Raw genomic sequence first — 19,915 nt, forward strand, 5'->3', positions numbered from 1 at the left:
GCTGCCATGCATTAACAGTTTGTTGATGCGCTTTGATCTCGTCCTGTTTGAAAGTGGAGTAGATCAAAGAGCATTAATTAACTATTGAAGCATGTCAGCAGGGTCCACATGGACAGTCAGCCTGCTACAGGCTAGTGTGGAGTAGATTCAGACCCAGCTTGCGGCAAACTAAATGTTCATGTAGTCAAGCCCTCAGAAAGCGTTTGACAACCCTAGCGAAGGAGAACGATACAAGTACATGCCACAACACACAAAGAGGCAATACTTTGTTGCTTTGGAAGCCTTACTTCAGAATTTCCTGACTTTTTGTGTAAAACCAGGGCTTAATGCAACAGTATAGGGAAGCTATGTGTCTACTAATTAGTGCAAAGGGCCGAGATGCAAGAGTTCTATCCCAGACTACTGACTTGTCCAAGGTAATACAGCAAGTCCCTTCCCCATATCTTTTAAAAAGTTATTTTACTTGGACTTAGGCGTTTTGCAACTCCTGCTCCTTAGGCTGGCGTGCGACCTACTTAAGCAGCTCAGCTCGACAAGTGAATTGCTCCAGCTTCCTCTCCCCCATTACACAGAGGGCACAGCCATACTTCCGCAGCAACCCAGCATTCCATGCATCATCCATGTCATGATCAGAGCTTCTGGCTGATGGCTGCCTTTCACATTTATCCATCTGTGGTAATGGAATGGGACACGTGCAGAGAGTTATGCATGGGCTTGGACTGCAGCCACACAGAAAGTAATCTACTTAGTAAATACCCACCCAGCCCTTTTCTGAGCCAATCTGATCAGCAGAGGCTTAATGGCATGGGTAAGCAACGGCATATAACTGTTGTCTTCTCATGAATGTTTCCCCAACCTCTTATCTCCTTCAGGGCCCTGCTCAGACACACCCCTGCCAGGTGTCTCCTGTTAGCTGATGCCGCATTATTCCCACCTCAGAGAAGGCTGGCATTCTGAGAACTAGAGAAGTTTAGTCAGGAATCAACATGCAGTAGCATTAAAAGAAGGTTACTAATATTCCAATTCACAAATAATTTACATTTAACAAAAATGGTCTGTAAAGGGAAAGTGTCTCTCTGGGTCAGCTCTTAGTGACATTTAAGCCTGGCAAGTGGCAGTGTGTCCCAGGATCTAGTCCTTTGTTCACGTGGCTCCTGTAGTGCATGATCAGTTCAGAAAACAGAGTTTTGCCTTCTCTCAAATCTCACTTTCCAAAAACAAAAACAACACACACCCAAAAGCTGCCTAGGTCTTGAACTACAGAGATGAGTCATCTTTTATCCATAGCATCAACCACTCAGTCCACTAAACCACACCACAAACTGACTGCCTGTCACAGAGGGACTACAGTTTACCAGCAGTGAGCTGTAGCACTACTACTAGATCTAAGAGCAGGGCTATTTTCCTTTCAGCAGTCAGGCATGGCTCTTTAAAAACAAAAACAAAACAAAAAACACAAGCTCTCTATAAAAGAAAACTTTATTAGCCACACAGGAGCACCACCTTGTGGAGAAACTGATGTCCCTTTAATATCCTTTGAATCCCTTGTAGTTAAATAGCTCCATATGTAATCATGAGAAGGCTAATGTCTTCTTAGGAGGCAAGAGGAAAAAAAGAAGATGAGGCAATGGGTGTGGGCAACATCGGGAACATTTCTGATCTGCCAAATGAGGGGAGGATGCATTCAGCCTTCTTTACCGTTTTTAAAAAAAAAAATAATAATCAGGGTGCACACTTCTCAGTTAATAAGTTTCATGGGCCTGAATTACAAACTTTACCCTGGAACAGTCCTTTCTACCGCATTTGTGCCTATGCGATTGAGCTGTCCAAAGAAACAAAAGGCTCCAAGAAGTTATAAATTGTCATGCACTAAGAACGCCCCAAGATCTCCTGCAATCAGGTTCTTCTCAGGGCCACAGCATCGATCTTGCATTACTAGGTTTTCCTAGATACAGGGATTCAGAAGCCATGTGCTTTCAAGGCCTAAAATTCAGGAGAAGCTTTACTTTAAATGGAAGCGTGACTGTGCATTCAGAGCCAATACAAGAAAGAGAGGACATGCCCTAGAAACAGATTCCTTACTCTTATACAAAATCATTGCTGCCTCATTTCAGCCCAAGCTGTCCTACATGCTACAGAATCAATTTCATCTGTTCCAGATGCCAGTACATTTACAGACCCATGCTAAGCCCAGATGCTTCACCAATACAGTCTCAGTTCTCTAGAGACAAGGGTTACACAAGGGTCAACGAGCACCACGCCCTGTATAAAGTACATCTTTACGGGCTTTGAGCATATCAGTGTGTGGTTCAAAACAGAGCTCTTAGAATGGGTGGAGCCACAGATAAGCCAGAAAGAAGAATCTGTGGAGATAGGAATGCCTATCACTTTATGTTAACAATCTTAAGGAGCGCTCTACCAGCTTTTCCCCCCAGTGTTCGTCCAAAGCAAGCAAACAAAAAACACCACCACCACACACCAAACAGCTAAGTTATACATTTCAGGATACACAACGATGAATTAAAACATTTTAATACATCAAATAGATAAAGCTGGAAGTCCAAGTGGTCAGAAAAAATGTTAATTTAGTCATACTGAGATCCAGAAATGCCACTGGCCAGATCATCAAGGATTGAACATTTGCAATATTAAATTTTATGAGAAGACTGGGGATGCAGACACCTGGGAGAGAAAAAAAAATTGTTTTCCATTTTCCTGAAAAAAAGTTTTGAGAATGAACAAAAGGAGATTATCCATCTCTCTCTGAATAACCTGCAATCGCTGGTGTGTAGTCTCCCTTTGATTTATTTTTATACAAAGAAAACATGTCTAACACGTCAAAAATCACCACAATGGCATTATAACCAGTGATTCCAACACATCCAAGGGCTAATGTGGCCTCATGAAGAGATCTTGTGGCACTCCTTTTTCCGAGTACCTGCAGTCAGCCGGTTCAAATTACCACCATTTAAGATTCTAGCCTTACCAATTAAATCCCTCAGTTTAATTCAACAACAAAAAGGTTGCTTTTTCAACCAGTTTCACTTGAGAAAGTCTGAATATGTATAACTTTTCTTCTTTTTCCCCAGATAGAGATCTAATTTCCTACCCAGCATTGCCCAACCACCCACCATGCAAAACCCCTTCCCTATTACCAAGCACGGCACGCAGGTGCTATATTGCCACAAAAAAAGTTGGCCTGTACAAATCTGTTCTACAGTGCCAAGGGAGTTATCTAGGGCGGTACAGACAGGCAACAAAAAGGATCGAGGGTATAGAACAACTTTCACATGAGGAGAGATTAAAAAGACTAGGACAATTCAGTTTGGAAAAGAGACAATAAGGGTGGATAAGGAGGAGAGGTCTATAAAATCATAAATGGTGTGGAGAAAGTGAAGAAGGAAGTGTTATTTACCCTGTCACATAACACAAGAACCAAGGGTCACCCAATGAAATTAACAGGCAGCAGGTATAAAACAAACAAAAGGAAGTATTTCTTCACACAACGCACAGTCAACCTGTGGAACAACTTTCCACAGAATGTTGGGAAAGCCAAAACTATAACTAGATTAAAAAAAGAATTAGATACATTCATTGCAGAAAGGTCCATCAGTGGCTATTAGCCAAGATGGTCAGGGTTGCAATCCCAATCTCTGGGTGTCCCTAGGCCTCTGACTGCCACATGCTGGGACTGGATGACAGGAGATGGATCACTTGATGATTGCCCTGTTCTGTTCATTCCCTCCGAGACATCTGGCCACTGTCAGAAGACAGGATACTGGGTTACATGGACCATTGGTGTGACCCATTATGGCCATTCTTATGGGGCAAAGCCGATGCTGTTTGATTAATATGTGCTACCACTGAAACTTTAAATACAGTTATTTTGAAATAAAAACTCCTTATATAAACTTTCCCAGTTAGATTCTCCTTCCTTGTATTTCCACCACATTAAACTTGTTTGTCTTTCCAACAATGCACAGTGTGTCTGTAGATTTCTGCACTGTCATCTCCAAGGCAGAGTCCCTGGGATGCTGCAGAAGGCGATTTTAATCTCCCATAGTGCGAACTGACTGTCTTGCTTTCACAAGGTGCCAATCTGAGAAGCAAGAAGGGGTACAGTAAAGACCCTATACACCCCCCCTAATAAAAGGGAAAATCCCCCCAGTACCAGTGGAAAAAAAATGTATTCTCTCCAACCCATGCAAGAGTTCCTGACATTGATAGCAGCTTGAAGTCTAATAGCTTACATATAACCCCTCTGAATTACATTTGCCTCTTCCAGACAAAGCAAATCAAAGTTAAAAATTAAACCTAGATCCAAGTACTAAGGGCCAGCTCCTTATAGTAAAAGTCTCCTTACAAACTCAGCACCAACCCAGAAAGAGGGGGGACACTTTCAGCTATGAGCCACAATGAATATTCAAGAATCAATCTTTTACAAGTGAGAGGAGAGGCAAATAAATGCTTGAGAGTTCCAAATGCAGCTCTCTTGGATTAAAAAAAGCGTACCGACACACATTTAACTTTCAGCCCCCTCTCTGTCTTACAAGCCAAAAACAGGACTGGTGACAAGAATGCAAAGCTGAGGGGGGGGAAAAAACCCAACAAAAACCAATAATGCAGCTAAATTTCAAGAAATCAGTCTTGTAATTCTTCTCCTAGGTTTTCCCAAAGATTCTTTTCAATGCAGATGAAACCTAACTCTGGGGAACAGGACATGCTGAGCTTGAAAACTACCAAAGAAATTGCCTCGGGGAAAAAAAGCCTTACCAAGCTGTCTGGTCTTACTCTGCACTTTTCCAGGAGACCAAGAGTCGCTTCTGATACAGCAGCACTAAGCTCTGGAGAAGTCAGAACAGAGAGGGAGACAGAACTAGAGAGGGAGGGGGAGAGCACGCGCACTGCACGTCAGTTTGTTTGTGCCCTAATACAGCTTCAGGGTAAACAGAAGAGCTAAGCTGCTGCCAAATCAGCCTGGAGAACTGCTTTGCAATGGGTCAAAATGAGAAAGGAACAAGGTTTTCACATGACTGTTCAAGTTTCAATAAGCACGTCAGGACAGAAAGAATCATGCCCACAACTCACTTAGGGAGCTGTCTGGAGAGCTTTAAATATTGTACCTGCCCTTGAGCAGAAACCATGCATAAACTGACCATGCACAAATTAATGCAAAAGATATAGTCTACTAACCTATCACTCTACAAAGAGCAAGTGAGGTGGCAATCTAATGAAATTGCCCACTTCTTTCCTGGAGTCCTAAAAACTTAACCCACATCTATCTTCAGAACGACAGGGTTTTCAGGGATTGCAAACCAGATAGGAGTAATCGTTTCCACTCTTAGTTAGTAGCTATTATTTATATTTCAATTGCATGTGGCATACACTTCCTTAATAAGGAGGAAGACCATCCCTGCCTTGAAGAATATACAAGCTAAAAAGGCAAAAACACAAATGTGGAACAAGAGAATGGAATGCAACATACAAGCAAAGTGACCAGGATAATGATAGATGCACACTATGTTTTGATAAATATAAAGCTATTCCCAAATGCCCTTCTATCAAGCCATTATCTCCTGAGCTAACCCTCCTCTACAAACACAAGTTACTTTAATATCTCAATTTTCAAACCTACTAAAATCCTAACTAAACCATCCCTTTTATCCATGAACACTTGCCCTCCCTCAATACAGTGAGCCAATCCTCTGTCCCTCTGCCCTTCCCTGCACCACCTTCCCAAGAACCTTCCGACTCTGCACACATTGCCACTGAGCAGAGAGATAAATCTAAAAGGCAGTTCTAGCCTCAGAGGCTCTTGGAGAGTAGTGGAGGCTCTCACCCCACCATACTGTCTGCTAACTTCACTGACTTACACGGGGAAGCTCCAACCTTCATTCCCCTGCCCCAGCGATTTAGCCTCTAATCATGTTAAAATTCCTGACCACAACCTAGCCCATTTCCCCCTTTCAAAGAGTCTAGAACCACTGACGCTGTAGAACCACCTTCTTCTGGATGCTGTCTGCAGACACGGGTTGATGGGGCCATGTGTCCCCAAAATCCTGGCTCTATAGGAAAAATGGTCAGAGAGAGGGAAGGCTCAGCTAGCCCCTACCTCCTTGCCACTGAATAGTTCCTTCCTGGAAGATGCTGGCTCCAGTTTAAAAGCCCACACTCCCTTGGAAAAACTAGGGTGGATCCCAGCCCACGTGATGCTCCTAGCTTCTGAGACCATGTGTCCCCAGAGGCCTGCCTCTGCAAAGGAGGCTCAGCAAGTCCCCTTCCTCTGCCTTTGGTGCACAAGCTGACAGGCTTAAGTGGCTCTGGTATATCTTCAGTTTTAAATGAGCTCTAAACAAGCACTACTGCACATGCTGCTTGCTCCATCTGCATAGCTTCAAGGTGACAAGAATAAGGAACTAGACAGCCCTGGTTACCTGCCTGTCTTATCCTCAAATAGCTCTTTGGCAGCACCATAGATGCACTTCTCATTGTCCCTGTGTCACCATTCACTGGAGATTAGCACTGTGAGGATATAACCTGGCAGAGTGGCACTATTGGTAACCTGCGACAATCCACACAGAACTCCTAGGGAGAGTGCTACTTAGAAATAGCCATGGAAAAGGTTTTGGCTAATAGCTTGCCATGGTTTCAGATACTACTTTTCCCTTGAAATACAAATAATTGCGCTACCTTCATTTCAGGAGCCCAAACAGTAACCCATACCCCACCCACAGTTTCAAGTGTAGCTAGCATCTGGAATATGATTTCTCTAATCCAAAACCAGCAAAAAAATTGATATTGCCTAATGAAACTGAATATTTACATTACATGAAACAAAGGGCAAAAACATACTCCCTCTTCGAAAAACCACGTGCGCAGGCACCCCCACTACATCTATGGAGCAACTGATGATGGGTCATTGCTGCCACATTTATTCAGTTGGAAAGTTTCCATCACCTCGTTTCTTTCCCTGCCTTTTCTGCTCTGTTTCAAAAATAGCTCTAGCTTGTTTGCTATGCCACTTGTGTCATTCTGATTTTATGCCTGAGTGGATGTATACAGACAAGCACAGGGTCGATGGAATGCAGTCTACCCAGCTACATACACAGTCACATAGCCAACACAAAGCACACCCTCCCTCCCTCCAAGGCCATACTGGAATCTGCTTGTTTTCAGAAGCTCTGGGCTTTAACAAGTATGTTTATAAAACGCTTCAAAAAGGAAGCTGAAGAATGGAGCATAGCCTTTTCAGAGGTAAGGCATCAAGAACAGCAGCTTTATATAAGGCATAACACCAACAGTCTTCTTCCTTAAAATTGCAAACAGAGATTTAACCTAAAGCAATGCACATTTGAATCTTAGTGCGGTAACTAATTAAACCAAGGTTTGAAATGCATGCCATGTACAACTGTCCCTGCCCATTCTGCACAAGCTGAAGGTTAAACAGACAAATTGGCTGACTGCACCAGAAAAACAACCTCTTAGCACCAATATAAGGAACCAGTACATCCTGTTGCCCAGAGTAGCAGCAGCTGGGGACAAGGAGGAAGTGAGTATGGAACTCCACTGCCAAAGAAAAATCCAGTGAAAATACTGAAATATGAGAAGCTGTTCAAATGTGATTTTTCCTGTTAGGACTTTTTAATCACTGGATTTTCCTGACCAGCTTACTTTTACAATAAAACCAATTTGCTGGAGTCATTTCACTAATCCCAGATTAATTCCATTGAAATCTGGCAATGTTCTACCTTCCTGAGACAAATAATCTGGAAGCCCAACCTCCCACAGTGTAGCTCCAGCCTGGGAGACCCAGCACGTCAACTATGAACACAAAATGCTGGGGCTGGGAATAAGGGGTTTCACATTTTTGGTGGACTCCAACATGGATCAGAAATTGGATCTACCACACTCCAGTACAAAGTGTGTGAATATTTATTTTTAAAATATACTTTTCAGTACACCATGAATCTCAAGCTCCAGGTCACTATGCACTTAAGAATTTTGCAACAAGATTTAGTGCAAGATTTAATTACCTACTGGATAACATGATGTATAATAAAAGGCACTCATGTCTCAAAGTGATGCCTACTGACATTCCTATACGGAATTACTGTAAAAGAGATCAGCCTCTGCCAAAGACATTCCAAAGCTTATGTCAAAGAGGGGAAAAATATTGTACACACTTTCCAGCACTCACCAGAGCGGAACAAAAAATTAAAGAGACCAAACTCCGACACACAGTGCATCTATGGTCACTGGCATATGTATATTTGTTTCCAAAGTGAAACACTCTATTTGTATCTTGATGTGCTCAATACAAGGATCAGTGATTGTTTTCCATTGGAGAATAGGATTGGAATTCCATTTCCATTCAACTCATGGACAAGCCCATATCCCAAGCCATATATCCCCCTTTAAGAATATAAGCCTTCCTTTTTGGTGGCTAGCAAATCTCTGCTCTTATCTCTACCTCTTGACCCAGTAGCAAATCCTCTAAACCTCATTAGTAGAATGACCAGCAGAGGGTGAACTAAACAACATATATGGAAGCACACTCTCAAAGGGCTTTGCAATCAACCAACCACTGCGTTCTTACCCATCCTCCTTGCTGGATGATGTAGTCTGCAGCATAGTCTTCTAAATACGTCACTCCAAACTGCAAAAGCGCACCGAGTGGCTCCTGGCCTCGTTTTGTCAGCTCCATCAGGAACTGCTGCAGCAGAACCAGAGGCACCAACACCTTCAAAAGACAAACAATGATTGAGAACGATAACATTTCCTAGATTCACCACCACTGTGTGTGAGACGGGAGCGTTCATACAGTTCACAAGCTAATGATCTTAGTAATACAAAGCTATGCTGGACTACGTGCTTCAGTTTTACACAGCCATGGGACAAAACCAAAATATAGAACCGTAGGGCAGCAGCATTTCATCTGAGGTAAAGAGATCTCCACTTTAGAGTAACGTCTGTGGGAGACCCTCTTACAGAAGACAATTGCAGTGCATTTTTGTGCCCCATCCCCCCCCAACACAAGATTCAGGTAGATAACTAGAACAGCGACAGGACTCCCTCCCCCCTACAGATGTTGCATAACCTACAACAAATACAGATGGAGGCGGTGAGGACAATTTGAAGGGGAAAACAGGATAGAAACACAAAATGTAACTAAGCAGCAAATTCACAGACACTCTTGGGCAGATACATAGTGTTAGGAAATCCCTTCAAGAAGGCTGATCTGTACTTTCGGAATGGGTGGGAAAGAACAAGAGCCCGACTAGTGTAGCATGGCCTGCACGACACAGGGTTATACCTAATGTTACAAAAAGTGTCTTCTTCATAAAATCTTCTCTTCTGTGACCAATTTAACATGTTTGTAGCCTTCCAAAGAAATTCTCCTTTTGTGCTTCCAATATCTATGCTTGGTCTTCACGCAAAAGTGAATTATTTTGGAAAGTGAAGAAAAGTGAGTTGAGAGCATTACATTATATACACATAAGCACACACACACTTCCTGCTGTTAATACCCCGCTATCCTTGGTTTTGCCTAAGCAGAAAACGGCTGAACTTTTAAACTTGGAGTTTATCCTCCACGAGCATGTAAATTGCCCTTAGTGCCAAGTTTGTATGTAGCACTTTGCCAAGTTTAGAGAAAAAATGGTTTGAATTAGTATCATCAGCACTTGAAAAAGGCACATTGAACAGACACAGGAGAAACCATTACTAAGCTTTAAAGTGCCCACTGCCCAATAAATGTACTGCACATCTATTCTCCATAAGGACTGACCAGTCCCGTAAGGAGTCACTAGAAAGTGGTTTATGAGGAAAAGGTTTGGTTTCTGGCCACAGGAGCCAGGTCAAAGTCAAGACTATCTCCTAGAGTGAATTCCAAATGCCTGCTTTCCTCTAATGGGGAGGCTGCTACCTCCTCTTCCTCCAGCCTGAACGTCTTGCTCCAACCAGCCTCTCCCCTGTGGTGGTCCTAGCCATAATCTCAGGGTGGAAAACAGGGAAAGCGACATGGGAAAAACAGGCCAAGGGTTGAGCCTGGTACAGAGCCCAGGGTAGACTCCTACTCAGATGTACAGCTGTGAAAACCCAGATGGGGCGCATAAAGATGCCTGCTCATTGGGTGAGAGGTATTGGGTGTTTTGGTTGTGTCATAAATATAAAGGAAAGGGTAAACACCTTTAAAATCCCTCCTGGCCAGAGGAAAAAACCCTTTCACCTGTAAAGGGTTAAGAAGCTAGGATAACCTCACTGGCACCTGACCAAAATGACCAATGAGGAGACAAGATACTTTCAAAAGCTGGAGGGGGGGGGGGGGGAGAAACAAAGGTTCTCTCTGTCTGTGTGATGCTTTTGCCAGGAACAGAAAGGAATGGAGTCTTAGAACTTAGTAAGTAATCTAGCTAGATATGCGTTAGATTCTGTTTTGTTTAAATGGCTGATAAAATAAGCTGTGCTGAATGGAATGTATATTCCTGTTTTTGTGTCTTTTTGTAACTTAAGGTTTTGCCTAGAGGGATTCTCTATGTTTTGAATCTGATTACCCTGTAAGGTATTTACCATCCTGATTTTACAGAGGTGATTCTCTTACTTTTTCTTCAATTAGAATTCTTCCTTTAAGAACCTGATTGCTTTTTCATTGTTCTTAAGATCCAAGGGTTTGGGTCTGTGTTCACTGATGCAAATTGGTGAGGATTTTTATCAAGCCTTCCCCAGGAAAGGGGGTGTAGGGTTTGGGAGGATTTTGGGGGGGAAAGACGTTTCTAAGCGGGCTCTTTCCCTGTTATATATTTGTTCGACGCTTGGTGGTGGCAGCAATAAAGTCCAAGGGCAAAAGGTAAAATAGTTTGTACCTTGGGGAAGTTTTAACCTAAGCTGGTAAAAATAAGTTTAGGAGGTTTTTCATGCAGGTCCCCACATCTATACCCTAGAGTTGAGAGTGGGGAAGGAACCTTGATAGGCTGCCTGACAACTGAACATGGAGGATGGGAGAGGTCATCAACAGGGAAGAACAGAGTATATTACACCTACCCTTACCATCTTAAAGGTTCATTCATACAGTTGTGACTGAGATAGCACTTTCATTTTAAAACCACATTTTCAGATACTTCTTGCCCTTTTGGAATGAAGCTTCTCACGCTGTCTCAGCACAGAATGGGACGGGGAGAGTCAGAGGAAATTTCATACAGCTTTCTGAATTCCAGATCTACATGAACACTTATTGTATGGCAAGATGAGATGTAACTCCACAGAACTCCACTGCACCATGCGCTACCTATCTGTGTGGACCCTGCTACCCACATTAAAATTTCCCTAGTGTACACTGATGTTTCAAAAAAATAAAACAGTATTAAGGCTTTATTCCCTCAGGTGCTTTAGGCACACGTAGGGGCCAAAATAGTTTTAACTTTTAAACCTCAAACATGGCATATGCTTAGCCCTCAGTGAAGAACATGTAGTTTAAGCTGGAGGGGAAAAAAGACTAGTTAGGTAATGAAGACGCTAGAATGAATACTCGCATATTACACATGATAGTGTCTTTCTTCCCTTACCTGTTAAGCATTTGATCTTCCCGAGTCTCGCTAAACCTCACCAAATTCAGGTCTTCATCTTAAGTTCCATGCACAGCAGCATACAAGGTCTGATTCTGCTCCCACTGACATCAATGGGAGCTCTGTCATTGACTTCAGTGGAGGCAGAATAAGGCTGCCACAGTGCTACCACAAGGTTGGATTAAAGAGCCCACAACATCCCCATCCTGATTAAATCAGTTACCTTTTTATATTTATTATGTGCAAAAGGGATGCATGACTATAAATGTCAGAGTTGAGATTCTACCTACACAAAAGTTAAAAAAAAAAAAAAAATTAAGTCCCATAAGCTACCATAGCTCTTTCCACCATTGTACATAAGCATTAACAGGGCCCTTCATTACATGATCACCCAGATTATATGCAGCAATACTAAAGGCTATGTGCATTACAGTGCACAGAGAAAGTGTGCTATTTAGAACTAAGTAGAACTTGTCAGAAAATGGGAGTGGGGAGAGTAGGGAAAACGTCATACAAATTATTCAACACAAAATTTTTTTGATCAGGAAAACGGTCATCTGCAACTTTCTGACGAGCTGTAACAATGAGATAATTCTCCACTTAGTTACACCACTACAATTCCACTAAGTAAGCAAGGTTACGCCAGTGTAACCAAGAAGAAAATTTAGCACAAACAGTACACAACTGAATCAGGTTTTGGAGGGGCAGTGTAGAAAAAACAGGGTAGCTCCTTTATTTGTGTAATATTTCACAGTAGTTATATATCACATGCACCCTTTAGCAGGCTCATTCTTAATATCCTATCGTCCAGCTTCATGATTATGTGAACCTCCTTTTCTTACAAACTGCCAGCCCATTTACCTGCTTAGTTGAGACTCAATTATCCCTTACATAACTGGTATCCTCTGACCCAATTCACAAAACCGAGATTCTACCGCAAAATTATTTGGACTGGTATATTTAAGGAATTACATTTTTTGCAATCATGTATTTTTGAGGTATAGATAAAAATAAAAGTATCTAGCTCACAGATTTCAGATATGGCTGGGTTTCTTAAAAAAAATTGGATGATTAGATCTTCTTAAAGAGACTATAATTTACTCTTTGACATAAGGCTGCTCCTAAAAAAAAGTTAAAGGACAACATTTAAACAGCACAGGAGAAGCCTTAAAGCGCCTACATGTTACTTTCATATCACAGACACTGATGAGAAAGCATTTTTCACTATTGAAATTCCCTTACCAAGAACCAGAACATTAAATCTTTAATTGCTAAATTTTGCTCCTGTGTGACATGCATGGAAGAATTGATACTCTCATACATGAATCTGCCAAGAGGGTATTTTCCTCTGATCTATCTTCTATCCCAAACCCACAGAAATGTCTTTAAAAGAAAAGGAGGATTTGTGGCACCTTAGAAACTAACCAATTTATTTGAGCGTAAGCTTTCGTGAGCTACAGCTTACTGGGGGGGCTCGGGGACTCAGTTTGGGGGGACCCTGGGACTTCCTGAGGGTTTGGGAGGGCTCAATGCTGTAGCTCAGGAAAGCTTATGCTCAAATAAATTTGTTAGTCTCTCAGGTGCCACAAGTCCTCCTTTTCTTTTTGAGAATACAGACTAACACGGATGCTACTCCAAGAAATGTCTTAGTGCCTGAAGACTTTCATTTAGAATATAGTCACTAGTTAGTCAATCAGCCCCTTCAACAGTTTATACATAGAGTCTAGAGTTACTGGGCAGCTCTGTCATATTGGAAACATTCTACAGAGTTTTCCATTGAAAATAACAAATGCAGCTATATTTAGTATGGTCTCCTGTCTGCTCATGTTTGCATGGTGCATAAGTTCGGTTAAAAACTGTACTGTTTAAATATGGCACATGTTCCTGATTCTATACCACACTGATTAAGCGCATGTGCATACTTATTTCTCAGTCAACTAATTTGATCATTGCAGACCAACACCGACAGAGAAATTCTGTGCTGGGCCTCACAGAAGGTGCAGTCAAGGGTGAAAGTGTATGCAAAGGTTGCTTTGAGTCATCATCATGCTAACTGGATTCTGGGCCATCTAGGGTTCAGTATGGCTCTTGGTGTAAGTTAGCTCTATCCAACTTGATTATAGGCTGTGTCACTTCCCACTCCTGTCTCTAGGCCAGGAGCTGAACTTGGAGCAGCACCGGGCCAAGAGAATTCTTCCCCAGCCATTCTTCCCACACCTCTATGTCCCCTATATGCTGCCATATCAACCAACATACAAGGTCCAGGACAGAGAGCAGAATCCGAACCTAATTTTAGATAATGTAGAGAAGCTGAACTATCTGTGTCGGGATCTGGGAGCCATTCCTAGCTCTTTCACAACTTAATGACTTTGGGTATCTGTAGGATTCATACAAGGTTCATGCGCTTGGCAACATTCAGGGCACACCCGGAGTGTTGTGCTGGACCTGTGCACACACAGCTCCTTTCAAGGGCATCAACCTTGGAATCTCGCCCAGATGACATGAACCGTGGGAAGCCTCTCAGGACTGGGCTCAAGGCCCGAGAGCAAGGAATGCGGTAGATAGAAATTGGTAAATAATGTTAAACAAAGCCAGTGTATTCCTTTTATCTGTTGGAGAATGTAATGCGCGGGGGGACAGAGAGAATAAAGGGGAAGGTGGAAAGCTGACAGGCAGAAGCCCGTTAGCAGACCAGCCGTTTGCTTACTAAAAGCTGTGTTCTGTCTTGTCATTAAACCGCCACAACTGGCGCCCAAACGTGGGGCCCTCAGCTCTCACCTCGCCCGGCAAGGGTTTCAGACGCGTCACTCATCCGCTTTGCGGATCCCGGTGAGTATTTTTCATTGTGGTAAGTATGGGAAGCTCCCTCTCTGCTTTGCAAGTGCAACACCGCAATGAGCTACAGTATTTGCTGCGTAAGGCTCAGCATGACTGCCCCACTCGAGAACTCACTCTCCTGCTACAGGAGGTGAGTGCCCAATGCCCGTGGTACCCTGAAGCCGGAACCCTTAAGCTAGCGGACTGGGAGCGATTGGGCCAGACATTGCACAAAGAGCCTCGGGCGCCCGTGCAGGCTTTACATGCCTGGCACCTCTGCTGCGACGCGATACCACGTGTCGCCTCGGACAGGCCCTCCCTCGCGAGGCTGGTGATCTTGCCACACCCGTCCGCTCCTGCAGCCATCCCTCCCCCTGCTTCGCCCCCAGTGCCTCTATTACCACCGCCTCCCTGGCCTTCCCCACCAGAGCCGGTGTGTGATCACCATCCCCCCGTGGGGCCCCATGATCCGGGGCCCCCCGGGGGGTCGTCTGCGTCTGCTCAGGGGCTTTCGCTGGTGCAACAAATGGTTCACGCAGCGAAGACTCGCTCAGATATTACAGCAGAGGAGCTGGCTGATCTGGTCTCAGTTTGTCCGGTGACCTGGCAGGATGATGGCCAGGGCAACCAGGTTGCAAACTGGGTCAGTTTGCCTTACTCGGTGATCAGAGAGGTAAAGAAAGCGATTCGCGAGTTCGGCCTCACTAGCACATATGTACGTGGTCTCATTGAAGGGCTAGGTACTGGGTACACCCTGATCCCTGAAGATTGGAAGGCGCTGTTGCGCATGATGCTGACGCCCAGTCAGTATGTTATTTGGCTTAGTGAGTATCAGCAGATGGCGGAACGCCAAGCCCAAGTATATAGAGAGAAAGGTGTCATTTATGAGCAGTTGGCAGGGGAGGGCCAGTTTGCTACCATTCAGCTGCAGTCTCAACTCCCTTAGGCCGTCTTCCCCATTATTTCCACCTGCGCCCAGCATGCTTTCCGAAAGGTCCCGGATTCAGGCAGGCCTACTAAAAGCTTTGCCAGTATCGGTCAGGGTGCATCAGAGTCCTTTATGGATTTTACCAGCAGATTGCAGGAGGCTATCCTCCGACAGGTGGATAACCCTACGGCAGCTCAGGAGATCCTGTTAAAAATGGCGGTTGAAAATGCCAACGAGGATTGCCGCCGTGCTCTCCAGGCTACACAAGCCTCTGGAATTCTAGAGCTGTCGGACATGCTGCGGGCGTGCCAAAACATCGGAACTCAAGCACATAAAGCTGGGGTTATGGCTGCCGCCCTGCGGAAAAGCAGGAAGGAGGGGAAGCGTTGTTACCGCTGTGGTAAGGAGGGTCACTTTCAGCGGGAGTGCCGCTCATCGATGGCGCCCGCCCACCCCTCAAAGAAGTGCCCCAAGTGTCGGAAGGGCTATCACTGGGCTAATCAGTGTCGTAGCGGGTTGGGAAACCGCACGACGGGTCCCCCCCGAACCCAGGGCCAAACAGGGGTGTTTCCCACTCAGACAACTGTTCCTCTGCCTTACAATCCATAGACTTCATGAGGGCGGCGACTGCCGGAAGTGCAGGGCTTGATTTGATTATGCAGGACGACGCTGATTTTCAGTTGCCGGAGGAGGTTTGCGCCATACCTACACAGGTGACGGGACCTCTCCCTGACGGATTTGTGGGTCTGGTTCTCCCTCACTCACACGCTGGGAAACAGGGTTTTTTTGTCATCCCACTGGTCATTGACGCCGATTACACCGGCGTTAAGGTTCAGGTATGGACCCATCTTCCGCAGTCGCTCCCGCGTGGACGGTCAATTGCGCAATTGATTTTAGTCCCCTATCAGGTGTCAGCCGCAGAGGATCGAGCCCGGGGCGGGAACGGCTTTGGATGGACGCTGTCTCAGTCGCTGTCTCACAACACGTCCTCTCCACTTGTTGCTCTAACTATGTCGATCCGCCCCTCGAAACCTCAGTTAACACTTCTCTTAAATAATGTTCCTTTTACAGGGCTGGTGGACACTGGAGCTGACGTTACGGTGATTCGTGATCCGGAGTGGCCGGTCGGTTGGCCAACAGTTCCTTCTAAAGAGTTGTGGGGGATCGGGGGTAGCAAACCCAGGCGCCAAAGTTTGTCTTGGGTCACGGTCTCTAAACCAGGAGGCCGTGCCCTTGCTACAATCCGCCCTTTTGTGCTCCCTGTCCACCTCAATATTTGGGGCCGTGATTTACTTACAAAGCTGGACACCACCCTATAATATAGATATTAATATATAATGGCCCAAAATCCTCCCTCACCCACCTTGCCATCCGCATTACCATTGGTATGGCAATCCTTAGAGCCCGTATGGATTGACCAGTGGCCCCTCCCTCTAGAAAAGCTGAAAGCGCTTCATTCGCTTGTACAACAATATTTGCATGCACAGCGCTTGGAGAGCTTCACTAGTCCTTGGAACTAGCTGCTGTTATTTTGGCCTTTCAACTTTTTGCTGATTGTCCCTTTAATTTGATCATGGACACGCATTATGTTTATCAGGTAATTGATCATTTACCCCTTGCCCTCATTACCCCTCAGGTCGATGCGGACCTCCTTCGCCTGTTTTTGTCCTTACAGTATCTCCTCACCACTCGTAATTTCCCTTATTTTGTTGCTCATATTCGCAGTCATAGCCCTCTGCCTGGGCTACTCACTGAAGGCAATGCGCGCGCCGATTGCGCGTTACGTGGTCAGGTAAATTCCCTTTTTTCTGACCCCATTGAAAGCCATTCCTTTTTTCATCAGTCTGCCTCTGTCTTGGCCCGACAGTTTCATATTCCTGCTGATCATGCATGTTTTATTGTTCGTTCCTGCCCCCACTGTGCCGCTGCTGCCCCTACCTTTTCTTATGCCGTTAACCCTAGAGGTACCGCAGCGAATCAGCTGTGGCAAATGGATGTCACTCACGTGCCACAATTCCGCCCCTATTTGTTTTTACATGTTTTCATTGATACCTATATGGGATTCCTCTGGGTGACCCCACAGCGTGGGGAAGCCACTCCCAAAGTTATTCACCATTTGCTAGCCTGTTTTGCTGTTATGGGTCACCCGAGCCAGATAAAAACGGATAATGCCCTGGCCTATTGCTCCACAGCCCTCTCCACCTTTTGCGCCCAATGGGACGTCCGTCTCAAACACGGGATCCCTTATAATTCCACAGGCCAAGCTATTGTTGAACGTGCAAACCGCACGCTAAAAACCTTGCTTGACAAACAATTAAAACAAGGGGAGCTGCGTCTCCGAACCTTAGGAGACATTCAGCAACAAATGCATATCCTTTTGTTTACTTTAAATAATTTAACGCTGAAGGCAGATCAGCAGACCCCCGCGGATCGGCATTTTCACAAGTCCGAGGTACTGGAAAGACCGCGTGTCTATTACCATCAGCTGCCCGATCCGCAATGGTTGGGCCCAGTGCCTTTAATTACTTGGGGTCGGGGATATGCTGCTGTGTTTCTCCCTGCAGGACCGTTGTGGGCTCCGGCCCGGTGTGTGCAACCGGCACTGAAACAGCATGGCGTGGCACCAGGGGCTGTCGAACCCCATTCCGGATTTTCAGCTGACCTTGGAGGAGAATGCGGTGCCTCACAGGTCAACAACGGCGGGACGGAGACGGAGGAGACGTAGCGTCCCAAGCCAGCCCGTGACATGGGGAGCAGTAAAAGCATTGGTCGCCGCGGCTCAACGAAGACTGGCAGCAAACCAACAGCCAGAGACTCCTGAGACTTTGTTTGTGGCAATTCTCACCCAAATTACTGCTAATTCTGTATTGATGGTGTGCCTTTTGTGCCTGCTATTTCCTGGAGGGGTTGACTCGGGAGCGCTTCCTCCGTTACGGGCCCGAATGACATATAACCTATGGGAAAGGTTGGCTTTAATAGCAAATGTTACCCACTTTTGTTTATTTGATTTTGTAGCAGCTGAAGAATTGTTAGGTACGTGCCTTATTCCAGTATGTCATCACCCTGAGGAAATTGGGAATGAGATGATGCTCGCTGCTTATGCGAACCTCTCTTCCCAGTACTTTAGCATGGCTAATTGGGGCCCGGCCAATTACATTTTACCTTTTTAAGCTTATTTTTTGCTGTTGCTGTGTGCAATGTATTTCCTTTTTGTTAAGGCTTTGTCGAGACCCGCCCTGGCAGGCTCCACGAGTTATGACCTTGTCTGTCCGGGAGTTAATTGGCTTGCAAAAGCAAATTGATGGCTACCATGAGATGGCCGAGCACAAATAAACAAAAAAGGAGGGGATGTAGGATTCATACAAGGTTCATGCGCTTGGCAACATTCAGGGCACACCCGGAGTGTTGTGCTGGACCTGTGCACACACAGCTCCTTTCAAGGGCATCAACCTTGGAATCTCGCCCAGATGACATGAACCGTGGGAAGCCTCTCAGGACTGGGCTCAAGGCCCGAGAGCAAGGAATGCGGTAGATAGAAATTGGTAAATAAGAATGTTAAACAAAGCCAGTGTATTCCTTTTATCTGTTGGAGAATGTAATGCGCGGGGGGACAGAGAGAATAAAGGGGAAGGTGGAAAGCTGACAGGCAGAAGCCTGTTAGCAGACCAGCCATTTGCTTGCTAAAAGCTGTGTTCTGTCTTGTCATTAAACCGCCACAGGTATCACTTAACTTCTCTGTGTTTCAGTTTCCCCATCTGTAAAATGGAGAAACTTACTTCACATGGGCATTGAAAAGTGGTTTGAGATCCAAGGCATTCAAAGTAATAAGTATTTTGTATTAATTTTATATTCAAGATATCCCTGACTGTTAAACCAGTATCAAATCATGGTGGAAACTGGTTTACTTCTGACACTGGGTTCCTCACCATGCCTGTATTGCTGAAGGGCATCATGCCGTTTTTCATCTGGCAGAAGAAGGCTCAAACTAGTTTGAATGTGAAGGTTTTTTTTCCAGTACTAGTCACAGGCCATCTGTGGCAAGAAAAGCACTGCACTGCACAAACAGCCAGATGCTATGCTGAGCAAAATGGGTGTCGCTTTTTTTTTTTTAAATAAAAAAAATTACTTCCTCTTTCCAGCTTCCATTTTATTTTTTCTAACCCAGATAAAACATAAACCCAGATAATATATGTGCCTAAGCATTCCACTTGCAGGAAGACAAATGCATTTGTGTTTAAGCCTTAGATGACTGTTTTCTGCTGTACCTCCTGTGCATCTTTGGTTCCTTAATATGCCATGTAATCCTTTGGAACAGATGTGTTAAGCAGCACGGAAGGGGAGTGAAAGTTTTTTGTTCAGATGCTTGCTTTTAGTCAAGCAAGGGCTTATTTCAATTCAGTATCCCTATTCAGTATATTACTAAAAGGCTAACTGACTTCTCTGCAAGGAATGGCATTCCTTGGCAAAAGCGAACTTGACAGGGAACTTAAGTACAATATAAGATCCGATGTTACTTCATGCATGGGTAATGAAAATTTTGAAGAACTATTCTCTTTAGAAAAAGCTGACATCAAATCTGCTGTCTTCCCTCAGATTTTTATTATTGGGG

General features: G+C 44.7%; 2 protein-coding genes across 2 annotated transcripts in view; one reads left to right on the forward strand and one right to left on the reverse strand.

Moving 5' to 3' along the window:
- BID (BH3 interacting domain death agonist) overlaps positions 1-19,915 on the forward strand; it is a 185,137-nt gene that overhangs the window by 56,682 nt on the left and 108,540 nt on the right. The gene's annotated exons all lie outside the window — the stretch shown is intronic.
- The window catches only part of BCL2L13 (BCL2 like 13), an 85,388-nt gene that overhangs the window by 15,618 nt on the left and 49,855 nt on the right, over positions 1-19,915 (reverse strand). Inside the window, exon 6 of the mRNA XM_074938688.1 lies at positions 8,597-8,740. Within this exon, the coding sequence (XP_074794789.1) occupies positions 8,597-8,740 (144 nt within the window). The remainder of the gene's footprint in view (positions 1-8,596; positions 8,741-19,915) is intronic.

The sequence above is a fragment of the Natator depressus genome, chromosome 1 (genome assembly GCF_965152275.1).
Source record: "Natator depressus isolate rNatDep1 chromosome 1, rNatDep2.hap1, whole genome shotgun sequence".
In the NCBI taxonomy this organism is placed as follows: Eukaryota; Metazoa; Chordata; order Testudines; family Cheloniidae; genus Natator; species Natator depressus.